At 43.4% G+C, this 26,875-nt stretch overlaps 1 protein-coding gene across 10 annotated transcripts in view; it reads left to right on the plus strand.

Moving 5' to 3' along the window:
* The window catches only part of MAP7 (microtubule associated protein 7), a 110,792-nt gene that overhangs the window by 14,814 nt on the left and 69,103 nt on the right, over positions 1–26,875 (plus strand). The window contains exon 1 of one of the 10 annotated variants that reach the window (XM_035320478.1): positions 15,217–15,331. The exons of 7 other annotated variants lie outside the window; for them this stretch is intronic. In XM_035320478.1, coding sequence (XP_035176369.1) covers positions 15,319–15,331 — 13 coding nt within the window. In that variant the 5' untranslated portion in view covers positions 15,217–15,318. Of the gene's footprint in view, positions 1–15,216; positions 15,332–23,248; positions 23,301–26,402; positions 26,449–26,875 lie in introns of those variants that run through there. 2 more of the 10 variants (XM_035320476.1, XM_035320477.1) reach the window with 2 other exon arrangements.

A 26,875-nucleotide genomic window follows, 5' to 3' on the forward strand; every position in this document is an offset into this window, starting at 1 on the left:
GGTAAAGGGGCAGGGCTGAGAAACCAGGATGATGTGGTCTGTAAGCCTGCACCTGCCAGCAGATTTTACTAATGTTTCTGTGTATTTACTCCTTCCTTTCTGCTAGCCAATGCCAGAAGGTGAGAATCCAAAGCTATCTGTCATTTACATGAATATTAAAAACAAACCAAAAAATGTACATTCACAGCCAAATCTGTAGCCCTTGGGGGTCCAGAAGGAAGTTGTGTTTTTTTCAGAAAGCAGCTACAAAGCTGTCTCCTCAAAGGACTTCACTGTTCATAGCTGTAGGTGCTGGATACCATAAAACAACTTGTTTGTAATAAAGGCAAGCAGATCCTAACGTGAAGTAATTTATTTGTAATAACGCGATGTGACCACGCTGGAAGTCTCAGGGGCGGTAGGGAACGTGTCTGCAGACCAGCGGAGCAAATCTGATCCGTTCAGTCTCTCCGGCTCTCGGAGTGAAAGTCCCAGGTCTGAGGACTCGCCGTGTGTTGTAACCCAGCCTGTTTATCAAAGGGTGTGCGGGGATTGCTGAGCGCTTATCTGTGCTGGGCAGGAATCATCTTACTTCTAGCTCAGCTCCCCCAGAAGGGGCTTGCACTGCTGATTCTGGACAGCTGTGTCCATCTATTTTGTCAGCTGATTTTGGGGGTGAAGCAGCCTGCGAACTATTCATGCGTTCAGGGAGCATACCTGACATCGAGGATGCGGATGGCAAAAGTCCAAAAATGTGCAGCGTTGGTAGTCTTTAAAGTTTAACAAGATACTTGTTAAAAAGAATCCAGCTTGACTTGGCATGTGAACTGAGGATAATCCTAATTAGTGAAAAGACTGAATTCTGCAAAGTAACTTTGGTAAGTCACCAGGCTTGCTGCAAACAAGATAAAAAGGGTAACAGAGCACTCCACAGAGCTGTCCAGGTGAGAACAGGGTGCAGCATTTGGGCACTGTATGTACGGGAGGGAATGCTCATCGAAGGGGCCAAAAGATCTGAGATCAATTTAATTCAGAGCACTCTCAAAAAAGTTCTGTGCAATAGGAGACACACACGAGGCTAATAGCAAACAGCTGAGTTTTTTCCTTGTTCGTTGTTATCGCTGTAAAAGTAGTTGTTTTAAAAATCCTGAATTGGGAATGCAATTCAGGGGAAGATGCACGCGACAGGAGTGTAGTTTTACAGCCATTTCTTACCTGAGGGAAGGAAACCTGGGAAGTGGTAGATCCACCCAAGGATCTTGAAGTTCTCTGTGGTCTTGTAGCATTCTTTTTTTTTTTTTTTTTTTTTTTTTTTTTCCTGCAAGTACACAAATAAGTTTTTTAAGGCGTTACTACGGTAATATGCAGTTGGAATGAGAGGACAACAAGAAGAAAAATACCTCTGTGGCCTGTCTGTGCTGCATTACAAAGCCTGGGGTACCAAGCCCGGGTACTCCTGTGCTTGCACGTGTAGCGGGAAAACGGGACAATAGCTCAGCACACCTTCTGTGAAGAAATGTTGCAGTTAGATCCCCTGGTGGCTTTGTGGCTTTAGTGTTATCAAGAATATTGGTACTCTTGCTGTTTTGTGAGCTTGCTCAGAAACTGCTGCATCCGTTTACTCCTTCAAACTTGCCTTTGTATCCAGGTAGGAGCCTGGCTTTATATTTAACAGAAAACTTTGCTTGCCATATCGCACTGTGGAGAGCTTCAGGAGAGCTGGCATAGACTGGTTGTGAGCAAGTGATGCTGGACCTCCTCCCACTGCTGGGCTCAGCAGAGTCACAGAGTACATCGTTTCCCTTGCACAAACTCACACGTATATGCTCTCTGCTTACTCAGCTACCCACAGAGTACTTTTTGTTCTTTTTTTTTTTTTTTTTTTTTTTTTCTTTTTTCCTCCACGCTTCTTTAAATTCAACCTGTGCTTTCCAGCTGGAGAACTTGTTTTTCTGGTATTTGAGAATTAAGAGTTCTGTGCGAAAGTGTCCCGACAGAGAGCCTTGTCAGAAGTCTCTTCAGAAATGAATTGCACTTCAAAGCTACACAAAGGAATTACTTAGCCCAGTCTACCCAACCCCAGGCCACAACAGTAACGTGTCTGGAGGACAAGTGCCACGATGATCGATGCAAGTTGATCTATTTTAACGAACAGCCCTCACTCCCTGGAAGGTGTGTTTCACAATGCGCTGTTTTTGCAGCCAGATGCTCCTTGAAAAACTCACACAGGTGAGTTTCACCTGCGCTGAAGCACAGAGTGGATGTTAATGGCTGTGGGTAAGACCTGTATAATGATGGTGAGGGAGGCTGTGGGCAATGTTTCATCTGCACTTATTTGCTTGTTAAATGTCAGCAATGAAATTAGGGAATATTCTAAAACTTGGGCTTTCACACCTCATCGCTTGAGGCCAAGTATTTCTCTCGTTCAGAGGAGTGGAATCTGGTTTAGTGAATTTAGTGACAAAACTGTCCCATCCCACTGGTTTGTAGGTTTGAGTATGACAGCCATTGAACATCCACATTGTCCCAGACCCCATCCTTAGTGATCTGTATGTGGAGATGTATGGATCTGTATGTATGTAGCTGCCCTGTGTCTTGCTTTGTTTGGGCTGCGGAGCTGATTACTGGGTTTGGAGCAGAATACACCTTCTGTGGCTTCACTGGAATCCTTATTGTTTGCCAGATACATTTAAAAATAATAATTGTTCCCTCTTGTTAATGCTGGCAAGTAGATGATCTCCCAGTTGTTTCTGCTGATGCCTCCTTTTATAATGAGGCACGGCAGCCTCATAGCCGCATCTCCAAAAGCAGGCAGACAGTGTGAGTGTTCGTGCCTTGAAGTATTTCTGACTTCCTTCCGGCCTTCCCAGGTTGCCCTTTAGCTTTGTAGAGGCCACACAGTGTTCTTCAGGGATTAGCTTCGAGTTCGTGTCAGGGGCGTTCTGATCTGGGCAGGTGGGAACAACAAGGGAAAGTGGGTTTGAAATCAAGAGGTTTGAGCAAATCAAGCGCAGGTGTGTGAGACTGCTGGGAAGCAACATGTAGAAAGCAGCAGACTGCAAGTCATAGGAATCCTGCAGTTGGTCCGTCCTTCCCTTCAGAACAGCAGAGCTAGCTGGAGCACTCCTTTTCTGGTACTCGTGCCTGTACAGCTGGCTGCGGGGAAGGCGGGAGTTTCCCGTGACAAGGCACAGTGACTCTGAGCCTCGTCAGAGGAACAGCAGATGAAGCTCTTACTCCCCTTGCTGCTTAGTCTCTCGTTGGGATTAAGCAATTTTTACAACTGCAGGAACAGGTTGTGGATTTACAGTTTTTCCTTAACCTCAGTGAATTGTTTCCAGTAGTGTCTTTTGGAGGCCAGATTTAAAATCAGCTTGGAAGAGGAAGCGAAGAGTCAGTTTGCTGAGGAGTTGAGTTACCCCCAAACCTCAACAACCCCAGAGAAATACCCAAGGTACTCGAAGTCCCAGAAGGAACTCAGTAATGCACTTACAGAGTTAATTCATGGTGCAAAGGCCAGGTGAATTACCACCAGTCTTTATTTTTCTGATACTGCTACACTCTGAACCTCCAGACAAGCCTATTAATTGGCCTAGTCCCTCACATGGAGGTTGACTTTCACAATCACCTTTCTTCTGGGTTGTCTTCGTACATCTGAAGCAGATGTAGGGAGAACTGTCCTACAATCTGCCGTGCCAGGTATACAGATCTCCCCTGTGATCTGGTGATGATTTTAGCTTAGCATTGGAGTGTCGTAGAACAAGATTGAGGCCCATTGCAGTCCCCTGCAGCTAGGAAAAATACTCCAGCTCGTAGAGCTTTGTGTTCAGAAGAGCCCTGTTGCAGCCCTGTGCCGTAGCTGCCTGCTGCTGCATGGTGCGTGGTACTAGAGATGTGCTCTTCCTCTCCTTGTCAGGAGCGGGATGCCTCTGAAGGATCCGGGTGTAGTGGATGGCACAGAATACGTTAAGAAGAATTTTTATTGCCTGTGTAGTGAGAGGAGATGAGGAAAAGGAGTGAGGAAGCAGAATAACATACTTGTAAAAATAACATTTCTGAATTTTGATTTGATTGTTGGGAGTATGATTGTAGTGCTGGTGCCTTGAGGTGAGCCCCTCTGACTAGTAAAACCTCCTGTGAAGAGTCCTGTTTTCAACTAATTAAAAATCTCATAACATCCTAAAACCTATCAGTAAGTTTGCTGGAAGGCTCGATTTTTCCTTTCTTGAGTTCCAAATCTTTTTCAGCTTCGCTTTAAACTCCTGCACGAGCAAGTTTTATTAGGGAACGGCTGACTGAACGTGGTTCACACTGTTGCATCTGAGCACACAAAGCTCTTGTTTCTCAATTCTGTTTCAGAAAGCTTTTCAGACAGCTGTTTTGGAAGTTCAGGTTTATCCAGTTACCCGCCCTTGACATGAGGAATCACTCATTTATGCAGCCAATTTTAGTTTTTTTTTTTTTTCTTTTTCAGTTTCCTCATTATCTGCGTGCTGACTAATGCAGTAATGAATATTACAATACTAAATTTTGGCTCGTATGCTGAGGCACCATGAGTGAGACCAAACGTGTCTGAGCTGTTTCGGAGGACACATCGGTGTGATGTCGGTGGAGTTAGCTCCCGACTAACGTCTGAGCGCAGCAGTGGCAGCATGGTGGAAAACAAAGTGCTGAGCTCTCTTGCTTGCCATTGCTCCTTAACTGCGACTGCTAGTTCGCTGAGAAATGTCAGGTGAGGAATGTGCACCCCATCCAAGGCTTCCAGTCCACACAAAGTCTAGACGATGCTACTTCTACATTTTAAGTGCATCCCCTGTTGCTAGAAAACAAAAACAAACCAAAACAAAAGGCATGTTTACCTCACTCTCATTCCCCGCAGTAAAGAAAGAGAGCTTAAAGTTTCTAAGACGTGCTTCTGCAGCCATCTAGCTACATTACCCTACTATTATTAGTTGCAGTCTGAACTGCAAAATAAGAGAGGAGCAGGGTGAAGAAAAAGCAGATGGCAGCTGCCATCTGCAAACCAGAAAGGACAGCACCAACCAGCTGCTGAGCGAGGTGTTGGCAGTAACACCAGGCTGCAGACCAAGCAGCACGTGCCTGACACTGTGCCTGGGTTATCAGCGTTTCAGTGTGTTCTCGCACTTCCAATTTGCTTTTTCAGAAATATTGCATAATGCATTTATTTACTTCCGCGCCAGGCTTTTTATTCACCGAGTTATTCTCACACTGAAGTAACAAAATGGCTGCCAGTTTGTGTTCAGGGAGTTTTTGTGAGCATCGCTCTCCCCGTGAGTTACCTGGATTCCTGCTCTGACCCACGCTAGCCAAAGTGTTCCTCGCACCACGGTGATGCTTATGGGTGCCTCCTCTTTCTATTAGGCTTTTGTTTGATCACTATCCTTACAGGTTTCACTTGTTTGCAGCATCTACACAGTGAGCAACACTCCAAGGCAGGAGTTTTTAGGGTCACAGGATGAGGGACTCATCTTCCCCTCCTGAAGAATGAAGGCAGCATGCCCATGGTCGCAGTGTGTTGGAGTTGCTGAATCAGCTCCTGATCCCAAGGTTTTCACAGAAGGGATTTATGCTGCAAACAGGCCCTGCTACTGCTTGGCAGAAACAGGAGTTCAGTGTGTCTTGCTGCTACTAGAAGCTCTCTTTAGCACTCGGTGAAAATTCAGCTTAAATTTTGAGTAGAGTGCTGTCCTTTGGCCTTTCTCTAGACCTTGATTTGGAAACTTTCTTAAAATTGTCTCAAGGTTTGGTTTCAAAACAGATCTAGATCCAGTAGCAAGCTCTTGTTCACTACTACTCTAGTCCTAGATGGTGAGGCTGTAGCTCTTTGCCATAAATCAGAGAAAGGTGTTCTGTGCTGTGCTGGCAGAATGGCCAGTTTTTAGAGTTCTCAGACAGATGTACTGCTTTTTGTTCCTTTAAGTACGGGGAATGTAAAAATGCCCTTGTAAACTTTACCTGGTAAGAAACTTTTAAGAGGAAGGGGTCTGCGTTAGTGAAAGAGGTTACCATCGTCTGTTCATTACCTTTCTCTTGTCGGCCCTTGGAATGTCTCTTCGGAGATGAGATGCCTGCTCCTGAAACCATGTAAGCTAACATAGTTTTAGAAAGAAACAGGCTAGGGAACAACCTGAGGAGTAAGGTTATGTTTGTGATGTTGGTGACATCTGTTCTCATCATCAGTCCTTCACCAGAGCTAAGGCTTTTTTTGTTATGATGATGCTGTAGAGTATCTGAAGTGGGTTGGTAGAATTACTGCATACTAATAAATGGGATGCTCTGTGGAGTCAGCAGGATCCAACAGCTGTAATTCAAAGTAAGACTTCTGATTTTTTTTCCCTGTGTACAAAACATTCTGTAATGTATATTGGGGGGGGCTTTAATATTTTTGAAAGCTTTTGTTCCTCCCCCTTCACAACCAATTCTCAGCCACACAGCATCCAACCTGAGGACCTGCTCACTTCATCACTGAATGTGAAAGTACAGTGAGGGAGGAGGCTGGGAATGAGCAACAGTCATGAAAGGCGAGAGAAAACAACAATATAACTACAGCGCATCATACAGAAGCATGTTCTTCACTTGGGGAAGGAGTGTTTTTAGTTATAAAGCAACTGTCTTCTGAGACTGGTTGTTGGAAAGTCAGGTATTGATTAACAGTCCTTCAGAGAGCTGTGCTGCAATGACTGCCTTTTGTTTCTTTTCACATCAAAGTTCTTGTGACAAATATCACATCTAATAGCATTTTACAGGAACAATCTCCATTTCCCTCTCTGGGGATGGGAAATTCATTTCTGCAGGACTTCCTAACAGCAGTGATTACAATAAGAGCTTTCCCATCTGACTTGAATATTTCATGCTGAGCAGGGATTATTGAATATTGCTCTGAAAAACAGCCAGACAGGGAAGCTTTAATTACTTGTGGCTGAGCAACAGTGCGCCGACTTCCCATTCTCTGTACAGCACTTTCTCCTTTTCTTTTGACCCAACCGATCTGGTTGTCATTTTGCTCTGGTATTTAAATTAGATGGCATGCTAATTAGATGGCATGCTAAACTGCTTCCTATGTAGCATAGCATAACATATATATATATAACACAAAGTGTTTTTTACAAAATGGGAACATGATGCTTTTTGCCTGTAAACCTTTTGAGAAGACTTTTCTATGTGCAAGTATTAAAAGATGTTGTGAAATCGCTGTAGGCATAGCTTAGACTTTCATTCTGCTTTGCACTCTTGGGTCATTAAATGGGGAAATCCAATGGGATCTGGCTTTCCTGTTGTATAACAGATACTGCTGCCCAGTTCCACATGCTGAAGCTGCCTTCCAAATACCTTTATTTATGCCACTGTAAAGTAGTGCAATCCTGGATAACATCTTATACGTTAGTTGAACAAATCAACCACGTACTGTGACAGAGGTGCTTTGCAAGCCATCATGGACAAATATTCCAGTACTTAAAATCTGATTATTTGAGGAAGAAAATAGATGAGTATTGCAAAGGCATTTTTTTTCCCTCTAGGTAAGCAAAGTAGGAACACTTAAATATTGGGACAATGTGAGGGTCTCTCTCTTTCTCTCTCCATAGATCATATCACAAGCTTTGGCAAAATGAAACACACAGTGTGCAGACCAACATTCTAGATCCTCTTCTTGCTCTGTTAGAAGTCAAGTACTTTTCTTCTAAGACAGTGGGGAAAAATCCTACTAGATAGAGCACTGCTTGTAGTAGTTAACAACTAGGTGAGCGCTGAATTTTGTAGTCTTCTGTCACAGCTAGTAAGACATCCAGTGCTATCAGCTGGCACCCACTATGGCTCCACTAAAGCACTTCAGCTTATGAGCTTTGAAAAATCTAGGCTGCTTTCCATAGTTCTTAAAACCTTTTTCCAAAGGTCTTTTAATCAAGCCCTATCTGAAAGGGAGTTGAAACTGAGAATTAAAAAAGGTGTGAGGAAAAACAAGACTTAGTGACCCTGAAGATTTTAACATATTGCATGGGATGATTGTAACCAAATAGGCTGCTCTTCTCCAAGCCATAAATGATTTGCAGAGCTGTCATCCTGTCCTTTCTAGGTGTAACTTATGGCTAGAGCAGAGTTAAGCCTGTCATAAGAAGGGGTGCTACCTGTGGGGAATGTTGATTTTAGAGATGTCCTTTTTGTCAAGAAAGTTTAAGATAAGGCTTGTGCAAAACCACTAAAAAGGCTCGGCCAACTTTGTCCCCGTTGTAATTCTTTTGAAGTAGTGAATTTGACCTCCCGTTTTCAGGCTTAGAGCACTTAGTTTTTCTCATGCTAATGGGCTGAAAGTGCTTAATGCTGCTTATTTGGTCTCTCTGGCTTATTTATTGAACTGAACTGCGTTTGGCAAGTAAATAATTAGTTGTCTAATTGTTACTTGAAAGAAAGTAACTGTACAGTATCCATCTCAAAGAACAGAAAACTTCTAAGGGCAGGTGTATCTCTAGTACCTGAAGCTGCCTTAAAAAAACTGGTGGAATCACAACATCAGAATCATTTAGGTTGGAAAAGACCTCTAGGATCATCTAATCTAACCTTTAGTTTCTCATCAATCTTGGATTCTCAGCTCTTATTATCTTTTGAGTTAAATGGACTGCTGTGTAGCCCGACTATCAAGGTATCGCGCTTTCTGAGCCGTGGTGGCCTTGAGTAGACTCAATTCAACTCTGCTGCATTTACTTTACTGCAAGCAGTGTGTCATGAGTCAGAGAGGGAGGTGTTAAAAATGATGGGGTTTGGATGTCATCCAGCATGTATAAAGCTGGCACTTTCAAACACAGAAGCTAAAAGCGATTGTGCTGGTGCCATTGGCCTGCGCCTTAGAGATGGCATCACAAAACAGTGGTACACTCAGTACTTCGGTGTGTGGCTTCTAAAGTTTTAATTATTTAATAATGAGCCCATCTCCAAAGTCAATGGCTAGCTTTGAAGGCTTGGGAGGTTTGGGGTTTTTTGTTTTCTTGTGTTGTTTTTTTTTTTGGTGCAAGCACTCTAACTTGTGCTAATGAGGCACTGCTCTGAGACTAGGCTTTGGCTGCAGCCCACTACCTGAAAAAACATCTTGGAGAGTAATGAGGTGCCTACTTTTGCTACTGAATCAAATAATAATTAACTGTCCCATGGTTATTCAGGCTATTTTCACAGGTTGAGTAATTGCTGTGTTTGATAGTATGTGTTTTCTAAAATTTGTCTACTAAAATTCTTGTTCTTGTTCCTCAATTCAGAGCTTGTTCCTCAAAGAGCTGGCAAACATTCGGCTTTGCTAAATGCAGAAGAGACTGTTCTTTCTGCAGCATTTTGTCTCCTAGGAGAAAGGAGAATTTATTGAAGGAAGTCGCACCAGCACCCGAGGTGCAGTTCCTGATCATTCTCCTGGAAGAACCGATGGATGTGTAGTCACACGTAGGTGCAGAGGTTTATAACAAACGTGAGTGGTAGTGCTTCAGCAAGGCGTGTGGATTCTGCACCGTAGTGCACATATGACATTTTGTGACACTACTCTGAGAAGTTATGTTGCAAAATGTGTTCATTTTGTAAGGAAAAGAGCATACCTCCTGAACTGCTAGCTGAAGTTTTTGTGCCTTTCCAGTAACAACATACCAGTGAAAATACCTTTTTGACGTCTTTAGCCTGCGTTTGTAGGAACTGCAAAATGGTGGTAACAAAATGCAAATATTTTGAATTTATTAAAACTACCTAACTAAAAATTACAGCACTTCAAGCTTCTGGGTTCTGTCCCTATTTTCATTCTTACTAATGAAGCATAAATACTCTACTGCTTAATGCTAACTCCTTGCAACTAAAAGTTTCATATTTTTGCTCAACAGTGGAAGCCATGGCTATCCTGACAGCTTTCTACTGAACAGTGCAACAGACATCGTTGCTTAGGTACATGGAGTAAATCTTTAAATTCACTCATCCTTCAGCACACGGGACAGGAGGGAAGCAAATCTCAGACTGAAGTCCTTGTTAGTCAAAATAGCTGTTTGCTTCCTTTTTTTAAAGTAGGGTTCTGCGAATGTAGGACTGACTGAAATCCAAACATTTACAACTATGTAACACTTCAGTGTAGTAATGCTTGAAACCAAACTGGTATCTTAAGGTTCTTAATAGCATAGTTGATGCAGGTTCTGAATGTGTAATTGTGGGGTGAAGAAAGTTATTTTGCGCAGTTGGATCATACTGTTGGGCACAGAGGGTCATTTGAAGGTCTCCAAGGAGGGGAGGTTCCACAACCTCACTTGAGCATCCAATGAATCTTCTCAGACTGTACAAGCCTTGTTCCTGGCAAATGGCTTGTGAGGACTAGAAGAAAGATGTATTATTCATCTTCCTGGAACAGGAACTGTGGAGCACTTCTGCTGTCCTTCACTGCCGGCCAATTACCCTGCTGTTCTCCTGTTCTAGCTATAGCATGTCTTGAGCAGGTTGTTCCAGGACAGCCCTTGAAGTGATTTAACTGAAAATGGCTGAAGGGATCTTTTCATTGTTCTTTTTTGGTCTTGTGTCATCACACTCAGCTCTTTTCTGAAAATGTTCTTTGGGGTGAGAGGAGTGATTTAACATATGAGATCTGCTCCGAGAGTCCCAGTGCTGTGATTTAATTGAGCTCCTTGGTGCTTTACGTACTAGCTTGCTGCTGAGAGCTAGGGCATCACCCTACTGAGAGCTAGGGCATCACCCATGCAGCTGTGGACCTGTGTGATCCAGGGAAGAGTGACTTTTACCACAGGATAAATATATTGAGAGAGAAAGAGTTTCACAAAGTCTCTTTCAAAAAGCAACAACAATTAAAACTTTCGTATTTTTCTTCTAGGGAATACGATAAAAGGACAGAACTCATACAGTAAGCTAGGAGTAAAGCTAACAGTACAGTCAGTACAGGTCAGTGAGGACCTACAGTGGAAGCATGTGTTTTGTCAAGAGAGTTTCCAGTCCTGCAAATTTGACTGTCCGGTAGTCAACAGAAATTAAGCAATGCAAAAATAGCCATCCATTCACGTTTTGATAAGTGAACAAAGAAGAAAAAAAGAATAAACCTGGACTTGTATGATAGATAATTGATCGGCTATTTTATTATGGAGATACTTGTAGACACAAAGGAAATGGTGACACTTCTGCTTTTAATTAATTCCACAGGATTATGCTGTTCCTCACCAATAGCAGGTTTAGGCTTAGAAAATGGGAGACCAAGTTCCTAAATACTGTGTCAAGCAACGCATTATCAGCGTCTTTGATGAATACCAGTAGGCTGAAATGTGAAGGGAACTTCACAAGGACAAATAGATTTCCTTACTTACAGTGTTTTTAAGATGCTATGTCTAGAATCTTTTATACTGCTTTAAAGGGAGTTGGAGTGAAAAATAGACAGCAAAGTGTATCCTTGATTTTTTTTTTCAGGTATTCTCAGGTTTTCTGGTATTTTAGATCTTTTCCCAAGCCCCCTTTCTCTTTCTTTGTGTAGACAGGTTTGTGCCGAAGCAGCTTCCTCCTTCTCCATCTGTGCTGCACTAGGCCCATGGTAGCTGTGTCAGAAATGCAGGCCAACGGGAGCAACAGCTCCTGCCAGCCCCGTGGATGATTTCCCGTTCTTTCTCTTCGTGTCTGTTCAACACTTTCAGTGCCGTACCTTCACAGAAGTTAAGTCTGGAAAGTTAAGCATTGAGCTGAAACGGTAGCTTGCCCACTAAGCAAATACAGTGCTGCCATCGTACTGCTGCTTTTATGAGGGCAGGATAAAAGCTGTGATAATGTAGGTTAATGTTTACACTTTAAAGGCTGAACTTTAGCACATGGGAGCCCTAGACTGTCTCAGAGAGCTAAAGAGAAGTCGAATCCCTCCTGTTCCTGTTTGCAATGATCCCAGGCAGCCTGGAGGGCACAGTCTCCAGAGATGAAGAAAGGCTGGTAACGCGTGTGCCCTTCTAGTGACAGGCCTGCGGCAAGGCCTGCTGGTTAGCCATGAGGGCTGCAGGTGGAGGCTGTACTCATTTTCCTCCTGCTTCACCTGAAGGTGAAGCCTTGCCTGCCTGTGGAGGGCAATCCCCTGCTAATCCAGGGAAATCCATTTTGTCTCGGTCAGTTGATACAGGCAGCGATCTCTTTGCCCAGCCTGCACTCCCTTTGTCCAGGAGGTGACGCAGAGGTAGTGCCAGAGCCACAGGCTGCTGTCCTCTGCCCTGTGCCTCTTGCCATGGAGCTGGGGCACTCCTCTCCTCAGCTCGAGGGGCTGCCTCCAACGCACTCGGTGGAGCACTGGGGTGCTGGAGAAGACAAACCATGGGTTAGCCTGATGTTTGAGGAGGGGCTGAGGGGCCGGACTGGCACTCTGAGGCACGTGACCCATCTTTGGTCCCTCTGAACACTTACCACACCGGTCCTGACTTATTTAGCTCTTCCAGCTTCTTACCTGGTCTTACCTGAAGTGGAAAAACGTCAGCCGTTAGCTTTTCCTAATCTCTGCAGAAAGAGAAATTATGAAGAAACCCCATTAAACATAAAAAATTACGAAACTGAATAAAGAAAACATCCATCAAGCTTCAGACTGTACTCCTGTACAGTCAGCTCTGTATAATACTAGAACAAAATCCAAGTGCCTTTGTCTTTACCTGGCCTTTTTATAAAAACAACACATTCTAAGTATTTGAATGCACCCTTTTCCTCTTGCGTTTTGTGCATATACATGTGCATTCCAGCTCTGCATGGAAACAGCTTTCAGATGACTGTCCCTTTTAACCTCAGCTAAATCACGTTTATTAAAAATTAACTTCAAAGGTATAAATTCAGCTTCTTCCCTCTTTCCAGTCCTGGCCCATTATGAAGGCTAGCGTCTAACCCTTCCTTGCGGCAGGGCTGCTCGGTCTTCCTGGCCTAAATGTATCTAGGGCATCCTGCAGCAGCTCTAGCACGCTGTGTGGCTATTTTTGGCAATGTAGCTTTTGTCTGGCAGTGCTAGGGAAGGATGGCATATGCTCCGTGCATACGTGCTGTGCATGTGACTCATTTAAGGATGAATGATGCGGTTTGGTTTAAAAAATAAAAAATAAAAATGTATATGTACTTATCAGTATTTAAAAAAAAAAAAAGCTTTCTACATAATGTTACAAAGCAAACAAATTAATCTGATTGACTGCACAAAATTTCATTTTCCTTTTTTATGTAATTGTGTGCTCAGTGGACTGTGCATTAGGGGGTGAATTAGCAAGTTAATTTACCCTACGTGTCCGTAAGAGAATAGCTTTTACGTCCTCAGGCCTTATGATTCAAACAGCAATGTGAATGTATCAGAATACACAAACACTGGCTTTTATTTTTAGAAGCACTGTAGCAAAGGGGTTGGTTTAACCTGTTCTCTCTTTTAGTTCTGTTTTACAGAACATCGGTGGGGTTTTATTTTTGGACGTGTTCTGAATGAGCTTGTTGTGTTTTCTTTAGAGTGTTTTTGTTTGTTTGCTTCCCATCCTTTAATAGGTGCTGTACCTCAGGGGGACCTCTCGCAGAGCAAGTTACCTGCTCATCATCAGAACAAGGATGGTAGAATTAATTGTAATTAATCTTCAGTATTAATAATCAAAGATAATTGATGCTTACGCTCTGTAATTTGAGTTGCAAGCTCAAAACAGAGTGTTTAGCAATCTGCCTCCCTAGTGTTCCACAAAACCAAGCAGCTTCAGGCTTCGAATCTCACAGGAAGGGCTCTGGAGCCTCAGTTCTCCTTTCGGCCATGGGGTAACCAGGTCCTCCAGCCAAAACTGGGGCCCAGTTGTACCAGTTGCAGTGCTGAAGAAGAAGGTTTGCACCAGAGAGCCAGCAATTTGAATAAATGAGACGCTACAAAGGGCTGAGGACAGAAGCGCTTCCAGGTAAAGGCCTGGATCCGAGCACTGAGAGGTGAGGTGGGGTTAGAGCTCTGGGGGCTGTCGCTGGTGATGGGTCGGTGGAAGGCTGTGGCAGCACCGGGCCCCCAGCACTGTGCCAGGCCCGAGCTCTGACCGCTGCGGCCTTCCTGAGGGCACTGCTGTGGGGCAGCAGGCGCAGCGCCCGCGGCAGGTAGCCCTCCTGTGCCGCTCCGAGCAGCAGTTTTGTTCTAACAAACTCTGTGGAGCCAGCGTGTTTGTAATGCTGAAGGTGTTGAAATGGGAGGTCTAAAGCTGTCACCAGCTTCTTGGTGTGCCAAATCCATTTTTTATTATTTTGTTACGTACTTGAATCTTCATAATAAGGGAATCTCATAAGAGAATTATGTTTAGCCATAATACTTTGCACTGTAAGGTGTAAAATACTTATATGTAAAACACCACATGGAAAACATGACATTCTAGCACAGGTATTTTTTTAGTTTGGATTGAATACTGTTAGCTTTTTTTTCCCGAGGATGAAGAAAGTAATGTAGCCATTGTCAAGTTGCTGGTAACTGACTTGCTAAGCAGTGGACAAAGTATTGACATTAGTGACTGCACTGTGCTATGTGAAAAAGCTCATTTGTTATCAAGCCAGTAGAAGGATGTCAAGAATTGCCAATGCCCATGAAATGCCAGGTGACATAAAGCTGCAATACTAAAATCTTGGAAATACCTAAAAGAGCAATCTGCATGTGTACATGTGCAAAAATCCTTCGCAAGCACAAGATTCCATCTTAATTTATCTTGAAATGCATCTCAGGTTTCTTAGTATTGCTGTGAGGTGATCCTTGCACAAAGCTGTCTGAATTTTCAGGGAGTCATTTTAAAAGGCTGAAGGTCCGTCCAAGGCAAACGTGGAGGCTCCGCTGCCCTACTTCTCCATGTTACTTGGAGGCAGGCTGGAGCTGGCCGGCCGCGGCCTCCCTCCCAGCTGCATGCGGCGCAATGGAAGTGGGGCAGTGTGGTAGGCAGCTGCCAGCACCAATAACCGGTGGCTTGAGCTGCTTAGCAGGGGCTAAGCCCAAATCTATTGACGCAGAGCACAGGGAAGTACTCAGCAGACTTCTCCCCCTCCCCGCCCTCGTATATAATCTCATGATGCTGTGGATGTGGCCAACTCCGTTTTGATCAGTTGTTGGGCCAGAAATGGTGAGAGCGGGTCAGATTTGACCTGAAAGGGCTATTTTGATGGTATGCGCTTTCACAGTTCCTGAAGCTGCACCTTTTCTTTCCGTGAAGTCTCCTTCTTTCTCCTCCCAGCTCGCATAATTGCCAGCCTGAATTTTTTTAAATGTAGGGTGGGAGGCTGAGTGAAGTCGTGCATATGACGTGATACGGATCATGCTATGGACTCGCAGTAGACGTCTGCAGTGCTAGCGAATGTACAGTACTGAATATAATGGATGAAATAGGTAAGCAGCTCACCCTTCATATTTCCAGCAATAATCCTTTCAAATGGCTTCCCAATTAGAATTTTTAAAGAGAAAACTCAGTTATCTCTAGCCAGGGAGTGCATTTACTCTTTTTCCCTATTTACTTTCATTTCTGATTAATTTTTAAAGAGTCTGATGTGATAAGGGGGTTGGGGAAGAGTAATCTGAGTGCAGTGATCTTTGCATTTTGATTTTCTAGGATGCATTATCTAATGGGAGGTTTATGCAGTCACTGATAACAGTAAGCAGCAAAGTTATTTGGGGATGTTTTGTAGTTCGAAAGGGACTGTTTTGATGATATGTCACCATTCTGTTTGAAAAGCACGATAAACTTGAATGAATTATTGTCTTCCTTCAGTATCTGCTTTGTATAACTTTCTACATAATACTGGTTGTTTTCGAAAGCACCAGACGTCTTTTAGTCGACTCCGGACTCTAAATAGGCATACTTTGGCTATACAGTGTAGATATCTACTTGCTAACAACACCGTGCAGTCAGTTTAATGCATTTTAACGTCAAATTTGTGAGACTGAGTGATACAGAAGATGGTAATATGCAAAACAGGAAGAGACCTGCCTATCTGTAATGAAATCTTTTATATAAGTGAAGGACTGTGGTTGCAAAAACAGCTACAGTTTTTTTGGGGCTAGGATGTTGTGTTTTAGTAACTTTGGTATGAGAACATTTCCTTTTCTTCAGCTGCCCTGGGCAAGACAACTGGAGAAGGATGTTCTGCGGTGAGAAGGCTCTGTGAGAGGAGTTACTCCCCATGAGGAATTAGCAGAGATTTTGCAACTTGCAACTCTTAGTCTTTTTAGTTATTCAAGTTTGTACATGCAGAGCATGGAAGCAAGAGTATTATTTTGTGTTTTTTCCATTTATTTGCACTTAGCTTATTTTCTGGTGACTAAGCCTAGCAAAATTATTTAAAAACGAGTAAATTTGCTCTCTTGGATGAAGATGCTTTTTTTGCTATCTCATTTTGTCATGCAGCATGCCTGTTTTCCTCTTCAGTGATTGCCTGGTGTGTTTACTCTGTAAGCTCTCAGGCAGAGCTGTTCTGCCATAAACTGTGGGCTGTGCCATCTTGGGGCCTGTTTCGTTTGCTGTCAGCTGTCCCTGAAATAATAAAAGAAAATGCATTTGATTCATTATTATGAGTATATTCAATTTCCTTTTTCCTGTGCTATGGCAAGTGCTACTTAACATACCTAAAAGTAGCCTGATATTTAATATTGGCTTGATGCTGTCACATTTTATATGTACAACGCTATCACCGAGCCCTTATTTCCCTTTGTGGTGTTGCCTTCTGTACCCCTGATGCCAGCTGCAGCAGTGTTTATTTTGTGTGTTTGTGTATCTTTGTTTGTTTCTTTGTTTTTGTCCATTGGTGCCTGGCATGCAGGGCTCTGGAGCTGATGTGGAGAGGTGGAAGCCAGCAATGGAGCTGGACATGGAGGGGGCAGCAGCTCCAGGTATAGCTTTGTGTTGTGGTGCCTGATCTGATGTCTGCCACTGCCATCTGCATAAATCATGGCTGTCATATCAGCCTTGTTCTGGAAGTGGATTGAGTGGAAACTTCTTTAATAATCTCCAAATCAAATTACGACAGTGAATTATCTGGAGGGGTTTTTTTTTTTGATGCCTTTGGTTAAGGGAGGGTGGTGAAACTTAGTGCTCCTGGAAATAAAGGATTGCTAGCACTATCTAATAACTCATTAGTCTACATATACACTTGGATTTTTGCCCTGATGGTTACAAGAATCTCCTGTTTTAATTCTTGAGCTTAGGTTGTAGGCTTTTCCTCTTGGGAATGGAGGATTTAGGCAGGGAAGCAAGGGGATGCTGGGCTGCGGAGTAGCTGGGAGGTGAACAAACCATGGCCGTAAGCTGAGACCACCACCCGCATTTCCGTGTAAGTAGGACCTTCAGATGGGAAAGGCTTTAATCTGTTGTATCACTGCCAAAGTCTTTGGAAAATGAGTTTGTCTGAATTACTAATGTTGGTTGCAAAAGCAGTGGAATTCTGCAGCAATCAGATAATGTCGCAATATAGATATGGAAGTCTGGTGTAATAAAAAAACATTGAAGGATGTAAACAGAGACAGGGTTTTGTTATACGTCTTTGATCGGAGAATGGATAGAAAACAGAGCAAGCCTTTAGGCTGCTAGACTTTACGTTGATATAATTCCTTTAACTGGTTATTTTTCAAAATAAACTGGAACATAATAATTGAATTACCTAATTAAACAGGAAATTCCTGTTGGGGGGGGAGGGGCTTTTCTATTATGAAAGATAAATATGGGGCTGGTATCAATTTCTTCAGTACTTCTTATAAGAAAATACTACGAAGTGAGGTGTTAGACTCCTCTCGCTATTATCCTCTGCTGTGATGTACTTGTAAGCAGTGTAATAGAACCAGACTTGCTACGGTTTTGAAAATGTAGGTACAGGGATGAAAATTTGTAAATGAGAAATAAAAGCAGAAGCCAAGAATGTGCAAAATGATGCAAGAAGGAGGAAAAAAAAATAAAAGACGTGGAATAGATTTTCACACAGAAATGTTCTTGTGAATGTATTTCCTAGAGTTTCTCCTCCTTTCCCCCATTTCTTCCTGCTGCACAGTTGCGAGGCAGATCCATACAAACAGAAAGATGGCATTGTGCAGGGGCAGCTGAAGGTGCCATTACTATGAAACAGAAGGTTTGGCTCTTTGTTGTTACCTCTCAAAATGAGGAATTGTGTAGCGGAGTCTAGCTTCACTTGAACCATTCTCAGTCAGGGTTAGAGCGGTGTGATGTTAGTAGGGTGAGAAGCCCACTGTGCACCCCAAATAACTGAACAAACTCTTTGATTAAATGGGACTGATAATGCTTCTTTCCTTCCTTTTTCCTACAAAAAGATCTACAGGTTCCTTGGACAAAAAGCAATAAAGTAAAATAAAATACAAATCTGTAGATCAGAGTATGGGTGGTGTAGTCGATTGCTCTTTTCTTTGTCTATAGAGACAGGATGAAAGACATTTTTTCCCAATGTATGCAGAACAAGTGCCAACTCAGGCAGAAAGCTGATCTGTTTCAGGCATCTGAAGCAAAGGAACCAAAATTAGTCTTTTTGTGTATGGATTTTTTTTTCTTCTCTAAGCAACAGAAGACTTGAAATACTCATGTTGCTCAGCAGCAGAACATATTAGGAAAAAAAGATATTTATTCAGTCACCTGAATGAAATGAGTACGCAGCTTGTTGTTCTTTGCAAGTGTGCGGTAAGTGCATGAAGCAAAACGACACTTTGATTTGGTAACAAATGTTCTTTGGAAAACTTCAGCATTAAGTTACCTTTTTAAATTGTACCATTTTGGAAATTATACTCTTAAATGAAATCCTGTGCATAGCTGAAGCTTCGCTGGTATTCTATATGCTTCCTGTGGGCAAGAAAAACAAATGTGGAGGTGTTAATAAATGGCTGCTATTTGTACTTACCTATTTTTAGAATATTATGTTTGTGGGTTTTTAAGATATCACAGGACATCAATGGGCACAGCAGATTTATAGGGTCATGTATCTTTGACTTTCAAGCTTAGGTGGTATTTTTAACACAAGGTAGCTGAAAAAGCATTTGAAACCACTGTCTGCTATATTTAACATGTCTAGCACTTTAAAAAAATCCATATAATCCTCTTGAAACAGATGGCTACAGCAAGTTAAAATCCCACGCTAGGATTTGGGCTTTTACCTGATGTTGAAACCAATGTCATGACAAAGGGATGTATCACTGACCTGGGAGGTGACAACCTATTTCAGACTTGTATTTAAAAAATTCATGTAAAAGCACAAAGCACATGGATTTACGCAACAGTTTGCTTTCCTGATTTGACATAAAAAAAGTCTTCAGTATTTACCTGTGGGAGCTGTGGAGTCCCTCTGGATTTTGATTTGCCTGATAATTTTATTTCTTGTAGTTTGTGAACTCCCTCATCCTTTTCTCTACTACACTGGAATATGGAAGTTAGTAGTAAGTAACTGTCCCTGAACTTCTTTAATGTGCAGGAAGAAAGACAGGAAGCTCAAGTCTTTCTTTAACTTCAAATCCTGTAATCACTTGAGCTGCCTAAGTGAAGGCAGGATTCAAACTCAACTTTTTGTTTTAGGTGAATGCAAGGATGACCCAGGCAGGGTCTGGGGGACAGGGCTGAGGTGAGGAGGAAGGTGTCGGTATTGGTTTTGGAGCAAACTTCAAAAAAAAAAAAAAAAAAAAGGCCACCTGTCCTTCGGCTGCATGTAGAACTAGAACTACTGTAATGTCTCTAGAGATGGTGACAAAGTGTTGGTGTTCTTGTCCAGATAATTTAACACAGTTGGTGATTAATAGAGAAAAGGCATACTATTTCAGTGTGCTTGTTTCCTGCCTTTTTAATGGTAAAAGGATGCAAATGAATGGGAAATTAAAGCGTTGACACACACAGCACAGTCACTCAGTGGCTAAAATTTATCCCAGGTGGATCCCAGCAGTTAACCAGAGGTTGACCTGCCCCATCTAAATGCAAGACTAACTGCCTTTCCCCGGGTTAACACAAGATGCCACAACTATGAGGATCTGCTCTTACTGTTGTGCTATCTATCCACGTGGTGTGTACATTTCAAAGGGGGGCATCCTGCCCTGCAGCCCCGCTGGGTACAGCCCAGCTGCTCTGAGGATGCGCGTGCCCCTCTCCTTCGCTGCTGCCAGCTCTCCATGGGGATGCTCGGCTCTTGCGCCTGCCTTCTCACCAACGTTCTTACCAACTGCAGCACTCAAGGAGCTGAAGTCATATGAACATTGATAGACAGAGAAATCTTAAGCAGTTTGGTGTAGATCCAAGCAGTGTACCCTAGCAAGCTGAAGGACTAAATGTATACTAGAATATGGAAGTGCTTCAAGATTGTCAGATTCTTTATGGGAAGCTGAAGAAGTCCTTGAAACTGGTAGCTCACAGTATCTGGTGCTTCTAAGGCTCTTACTGCAAAGCCTACTTTAGCGTTCTTAGTTTATTGTTCTAATACCTGCAGATAGCACTTGGAAAAGGCAGCAAGTGTATAAACACCTAGCTTATTGATGACACGTTAAACTTTGGTGTCTTCTTAGTGAGACCTATATGAAAACATGTCTTAGTATGCTGGGAGTGTTTCTGCTTTCTGGGTAAAATGTAGGATAACTGGGCAACTCCTAAGAGGGCGTGTAGGAGGTGTGAGCTGATCTTGAAGATGCATTCACTTGGGAAGCTGAGTTTCTCTGGACTTCAGTGACAGGTTGCTGTTAGGCACGTTGGCACATGCTAGATTTAATCTCTAAAAAGCTGGTGATGTGACACAATGTTTTTCACTCCACTCGTTTTACCAAGAGGGAGCATTTCAACTTGGTGATGTGCCCAGCTCTCCATTTCTTAATGCTGTTTCAGCTGACTGCTGCATCGAACTGCAGAGCAAGCACAGAGCGCATTATGAGGGATGTGGGGCAGGGAGTGGGAGACGTGGTGCTGTTACAGCCCCTAGGAACGTCCTGAACAAGAAGTATTGCTGCTGGGCCTGTCCGACGAGTAGTTCGGAAACTAGGTTCTCGTGAAATAACTTGATACTGCTACAGTCATAGTCTGTGTTCTTTTAGCTGATGAAAATAAAGTGTGTTTGTGCTGGAGTGTTTTTGCTTTGTGTGGTTATAAAAAAAAAAAACAAAACACATCTCTGCTGCTTTAGCCTATACTTATGCAAAAGTACTGGAGTACTGGTAGTCACATGAGGACAGATTTGGATGGGGGAATTTATTACCTTTAATTAAATCATAACCAAGTCTTTCCTTCAGCTGTACTGAATGCAAATACAGCTCTTAATCTTACAGGCTTTAATAGCCTGAATCCATCCATGGGGGAACACAGACAATATTCCATACGGCTACAGCAGACTTCAAAACGATACGCCTGAACATGACCTGTAAGCAAGGCTGACACTCCAGGTAGTCACTTTCTGCAGCTTTCACACAGTTGCTGAGAGAGACCAGGTCCCAGAAGCCTCGTAGCCAGTGTCCCTGAACTTCTTGTGTTTAATGAAGGTGTGCCCCCGAGCACCACAGGGCATGCAAACTTACATGCACAAGCGTGGCCTCATTCTGCTTGTCAACCTGGAGTGGGGGCCGTGACCATGGTCTGCGAAGCCTGCTCGACTGTCCTGGGCAGAAGCTCTTTATGCATTCTAGTCATGGTGAAATACGTGTATTTGCAATAACAGAAGCATCTGTGAAATAAAAACACAAGACAGGGAAGCAGAGGTTTTGTTCATCGGGATCTTTCGTTGCTGCTTCAGCCTTGCAGCTGGCTGGCACAGTGGCCACAGAGCCTCTCTAGGCTGCAGTAGCATAAAGTGTGTATCAGCATCAACTTCTGCCCTTCTTTGTTAAAGGCTGCTATTCCTGTCTCCTGGGCCCCGAGGAGGATGTGGAAGGGGTGAGGACAGGAAGCAGCAGTAAGAAATCTGACTCTCTCTTTTCCCTTTCCCAAGCCTGGGCTCTGCTTCCCGCTTGCTTTTCCCTTAGAAAGGCTTTCCCTTGCTACATGGTGATTAGGCCTGGAGCTCACATGCTAATGCAGAGTGATTGTGTGATTTCCTTCTCCAACGCTTTTAATTAACATTTACATTGCTTAATCTACGCAACTCTGCCTGCCTGCATGCCTTCTCTTGTTACAGCCTCCTTAAATAAGTGATTTAAGAATTTGATAATTATATACCTTGGAAAATCTCGATTGTATAATCATCTTGCTGGATTCAAAGCTCTCCTACTCACTCTATAGCTAGTTTTATGGAAAGACAGGGCATGATATTACTGATGGCAAAACAGGAGTGGATTCAGTGTTAGCCTTTGGGACTTCGGGCAGTCCGTTAGAGACTGCCGGAGCTGAAATCTCTTGACAGTAAATTTTCTCTACCGTGTGGAAACAAGGAGGGCTGCTTTGGGGTAGGAGAAGAAAATATTTCTTGTTTGTTGGTTAAAAACTGTAATTTTTCTGATTTAACTCAGTAATGCCTTACTCTGTTCCCACTGGGCTTAGTCTCCTGCTTGTCCACATCAGCATAACACTTCTAGAAATCTCACACTAAAATTACTGGTACTACATTTGCCTATCCTTCAACATTAATATATTTATATAAATAATGAGAGCTTCAACGGTTACAAAGTCATGTTGTTGACAGCGTAGAAATCTGTATTTTTAAAATGCAGTCTCAGATGAAACCATCTTGGGATGGTTGCTGCATTTTGTTACGTCCCTGGCCTCATTCCCTGCAGTTTGCTAACAACATCCGTGGCTGTTAGGGGGAGCTGCGTTTTGTTGTCCTTTCTCCACATCCAAAGCTGCAAAGGCAGGATGCTCTTGCAGATGGTTTAATGAAGACTAGAAAAATCAGCCAAAACAAACAAGCTCTCAGCCACCGAGGAGAGAGCTGCCAACTGTTACGTAAACGTAGAGAAATCCTTAGAAATCTGCACTAAGATGTCTACATTTTTAATACACTGTTAAGCACTTAGCCTTGGGGAGGGGAGGCCCACAAAAGGCTTTTTCTCCATCTTCTGAGTCAGTTCTGCTCAGCAACTGTTTCCCAACCAGTCCGTGAAAGCCTGAGTGCATGCACTGAAAAGAAATCTTCCTTGGTTTGTGTCTGGTTCATTGAACAAGGTGGCTGCTTAAAAGCAGGGGTGTTTGGTATCGCGCGTCATATCACCCTTCGCTTTCACCCCAGCTGACCTTTCAGCTCTGCAGAAGAGAACACATCCAGCGATTAATCAGCCCGCGCTCATTACTTCAGGTCACTCGCATGGCTTAGACACAAGGGGGGAGAGGAGCAAAAATGCAAATGTTTTCAGCCATTTGCTCGTAAGGGTAGGATGGAGCAGGACAACCTGGGTCGCCTGCTGCGTTACAGTAAGTTGGTGGCACGTTCCCTGTCGGTGGTGGTGCATAAATGCAGCTGGCTTGTTGGCAGCCTCCTAGCAGCAGCCTCTGCTGGCTGCTGCAGCTGTAGGGGAAGGGGCTCCCATGTCTTCATGGTTGGGTGAGGGGCATCTTGGCTGCTGCTTTTTGTTCTACCAAGATTGTTTTGTGTTAGGAATCATTTCTAGCTCATGGTCAGTGGAATGCAGTGAGCTTTGGATCTCATCAGGCATGCAAAGTATCTGTTAAGAACGACAGGATTCTTTTGAAAGTAGTTTGCAAATAAATATGAAGAACGAACACATTATAGTTAATTATTTGTCCGGTGTTTCATGTGCTTAGACAACTAAGCTCTCATAAGACTTGTTTTGAAAGTTTTTCTGGGGAACTAGTTAACTAGTTCCTATGTTAACTAGTTAACTAGTTAACTATGTTAACTAGTAACTATGTTAACTAGTCCGAAGTAGTGACGCTTAGCCACTAGTGAGCTTGGTACGTATTCAAGACTTTCTGGATGATACTTCTGAAATTCAAGAGGGGTTTTGTTTCCATTTAACAGTTGTAGTTGCTTCTTATTTGTAGCTTATAAGCCCAGAGGAGGCCATAGTTCTTACCTATCTTTCTGCCCTCGTGACTTACGTTACTGTCTTGTTCCATTGGACAGGAATAAAGCTGAAGTCTGCTCTGCAGCAGTTACAGATTCCCCAGCCAGATCAGACCCAGCTCTGATGAACAGTTTGAACGTGCTTGAGTCACACGGAGTGGTGTCTTGGCTTCAAGCAGATTTAGGCGTAACGTATAGGAAGGGGTGCTGGTAGTTCTACCAAAATTAAAATCACCTTATTAATTTCTGGTAGGCTGGAGAAAGAAATGGACTACCTTAATTCACATGGTTATTTCTCTTAATTTATTGGGGAAAACAAACAAACAAAAAAGGGAGACTTTTACTGAGGAAGAAGAGTCTCAAAATTTACTCCCATCTCAGGATTCAGTCTCATTGATTTGAGATTATTAGTCTCATCAACATAAAATCAAATGTAGGCAAAATAAAGCTTGTGTTTAGGATGCAGACTTGTCCGTTTTCTCCCTACAACCTCAGATTAGTGAGTATTACTTATTTATAGTCTCTTTCTTCTCTAGCTATAGCAGAAGTGGGAGGTTTCATTATTATAGCTAAATTTAGCCTGCTCTTAATTAACAGTTTTTTAGGAGGAGGTGACCGCTAGGACTACCTACCACTAATTATGCAGATATGAGTATCAGTTCACTGTTATATTAATTACTGTTAATTACTTGCAGTTTGAAGGCACGTGGGTTTGGGATTGTTTTTTCTTAGACCCTTTTGGAATTTCAAAAATTAAGGGCAACTAAACCCTTTCTTGCTGGCTTAGCACTATGGCACTGATGTGGCCCTATCTGGAATCAGGGGCCGTTGTTCAAGGCTGTGGAGGTTCCAAAGAAAGATCTCCGTGCCCAAAGATCTGACAGTGCTAAGCTGTCAGGATGTTCAACAGTTACCAAAGGATTGTGTTTCTGTAGATAAATAACTTAAAAAACAGCCTGCTGGAGAGCCATGGTGGCCAGGGCACTTCATTCTTTGCAGGCAGCATACTTCCAGCCCCAATTGGTCTGTATTGTATGAGAGTCCTGAAAAGAACTATAATTTAGCAAGAGAGGCCAGCACGCTGTCCTACCTTGGCAGCTACAACCAGTTCCTCAAGCGCTTGTTTGCTGTGACCTCGCTGAAGATCCCAAGGACATGTCTAATGCTAGCATTTTGTACTCAGCTGTGCAGCGGCACTAGATGGCTGCAAAGTAGGCCTTGTGGCTTTACTTTTTCATACTCTATTTCTCTGCTTTCTAAGCCCTGAAATAACGTTTCCCAGATCCTTCTTAAAGCTATTTAAAAGGAATGAGAAGTTTCCCCACTTGTCTGTCATGACGTAGGCTTGTGAAGCTGCGTACGGCCCGCAGAGCCAACACCCAGCCTGTGAGGGAATGTGCCACCAGGCCCTGCCCGGCCTGGGGACGGCCAGCTGGAGAGCTCCGGGTGGCATTTCTGCCTAAATTTACAGGGTGAAAAGAGAAGGGAAGCGTAGCCCCTTCTTTAACAGAACCAACCCAGTGAGTTGGTAGTGGCTCCTCAGCCCTGTTTTTGCAAGGGGTGTGTTCATTCACCTCACAGTTTCGCATGAAATGGAAACCTATGTCTGGAATTACAACATTAGAATTTCAACTGTTAAATGGCATGGAGCAAACAGGTTAGCTCTCATAATTTTCCTTTTTAAGATTTATTTTTTAGTTTGCTAAACATAGATTAATTAAACTAGCCACATACCTGCTGGGTATGTGACTGGGTAGGGCTAGGGCGGTGGAAGCGTCCCCCTGGAGTGACCAGCACCACCATTTGTTATTTAACTGCTCCCTAGGGGCTGCAGCAGCCCAGTGTGGTAAACTGCTCAGCAGCTTTTGGGGCTGACTTCATACAGGGTGCCTGGGTGCATTTGGGCAGCTATTTGAGCTTGTCATGCTCAATTTCTGCAGCAGCTCTGGCTTCTGCTTCCAGTTCTGCTGAGAGCTGCTTTTGGTGTCCTTGGACCTGGGCCGGGGCCCAGCACTCCTGCTCGAGATTGCATGGGGATGCTTAGAGAACATAGAACGATGGCCTCAGCACACCAGGGGCTCTAGCACCTCCACTGTAAAAACTGTATGAATTGGGGTGCATCTCAAATGCCTGTGCACAAATGTGTGCAGTATGAGGAGCAAGCCGGAGGAGTTAGAAGTCCATACACAGCTGCAGAGCCGTGGCCTCATTGGATTTGCAAAGACAGGATGAGGCAGCTTGCATGCTCAGAGTGCTGCAGTGTGTGGGTGCAGTCTCTTGAGAAAAAAAATAGTGTCTGCTGCAGACCTCCTGATCAAGAAGGGGAGCTGCTGCAGTCATGTCACAGCTGGAGAAAGCCTCACAGTCACAGGCTGTGGAACTCGTGGGTGTCTTCAGCCGCTTTCTTGGAAGGGCAATGCAGCTGGGTGCTAGGAATTGGAGATCGCTTCAGGGCATTCCAGAAAAGTTCTTGATGCAGGTGATCAGTGAATTGACATGGGGAGATGCTCTGCTGGACTACTCACAGACGAGCTGGTGGATTATGTAAAGGTTGAGGGGACATTTAAACTGCTGTCTTGCAAAGCTTGGTTTTGCAGAATGCTTCTCTCTAGTTGCATCAGCTTCTGGCACTGATATTCTATTAAATGTAAGAGAAATGCTTATTGGAAGTAAAAAGTGCTGACGAGTTTGATTTTTTTTTAATTGCAAAGCTGGCACAGCAGTAGGTAAGCACTTACGAACCTAAGCTAACTCGCACTTCAATTTTTGGAGCTAATGTTTTAAAGTGTATTGGAAAGAAACAAAGTGCATCTTGTTGTTGTGTCCTCTGTTGTGTATCTGTGATATGAAGCCTAATTGCTCACAGCATAGACAGCAATGTTCTTGAGTTCCCTGGCTGTGCTATCAAGGGGCTGTAGAGCAAGGTGATCTGTAAGACTCTGCACCCTATGTGGATATGCTA

This window comes from Oxyura jamaicensis, chromosome 3 (assembly GCF_011077185.1).
Source record: "Oxyura jamaicensis isolate SHBP4307 breed ruddy duck chromosome 3, BPBGC_Ojam_1.0, whole genome shotgun sequence".
Classification (NCBI taxonomy): domain Eukaryota; kingdom Metazoa; phylum Chordata; class Aves; order Anseriformes; family Anatidae; genus Oxyura; species Oxyura jamaicensis.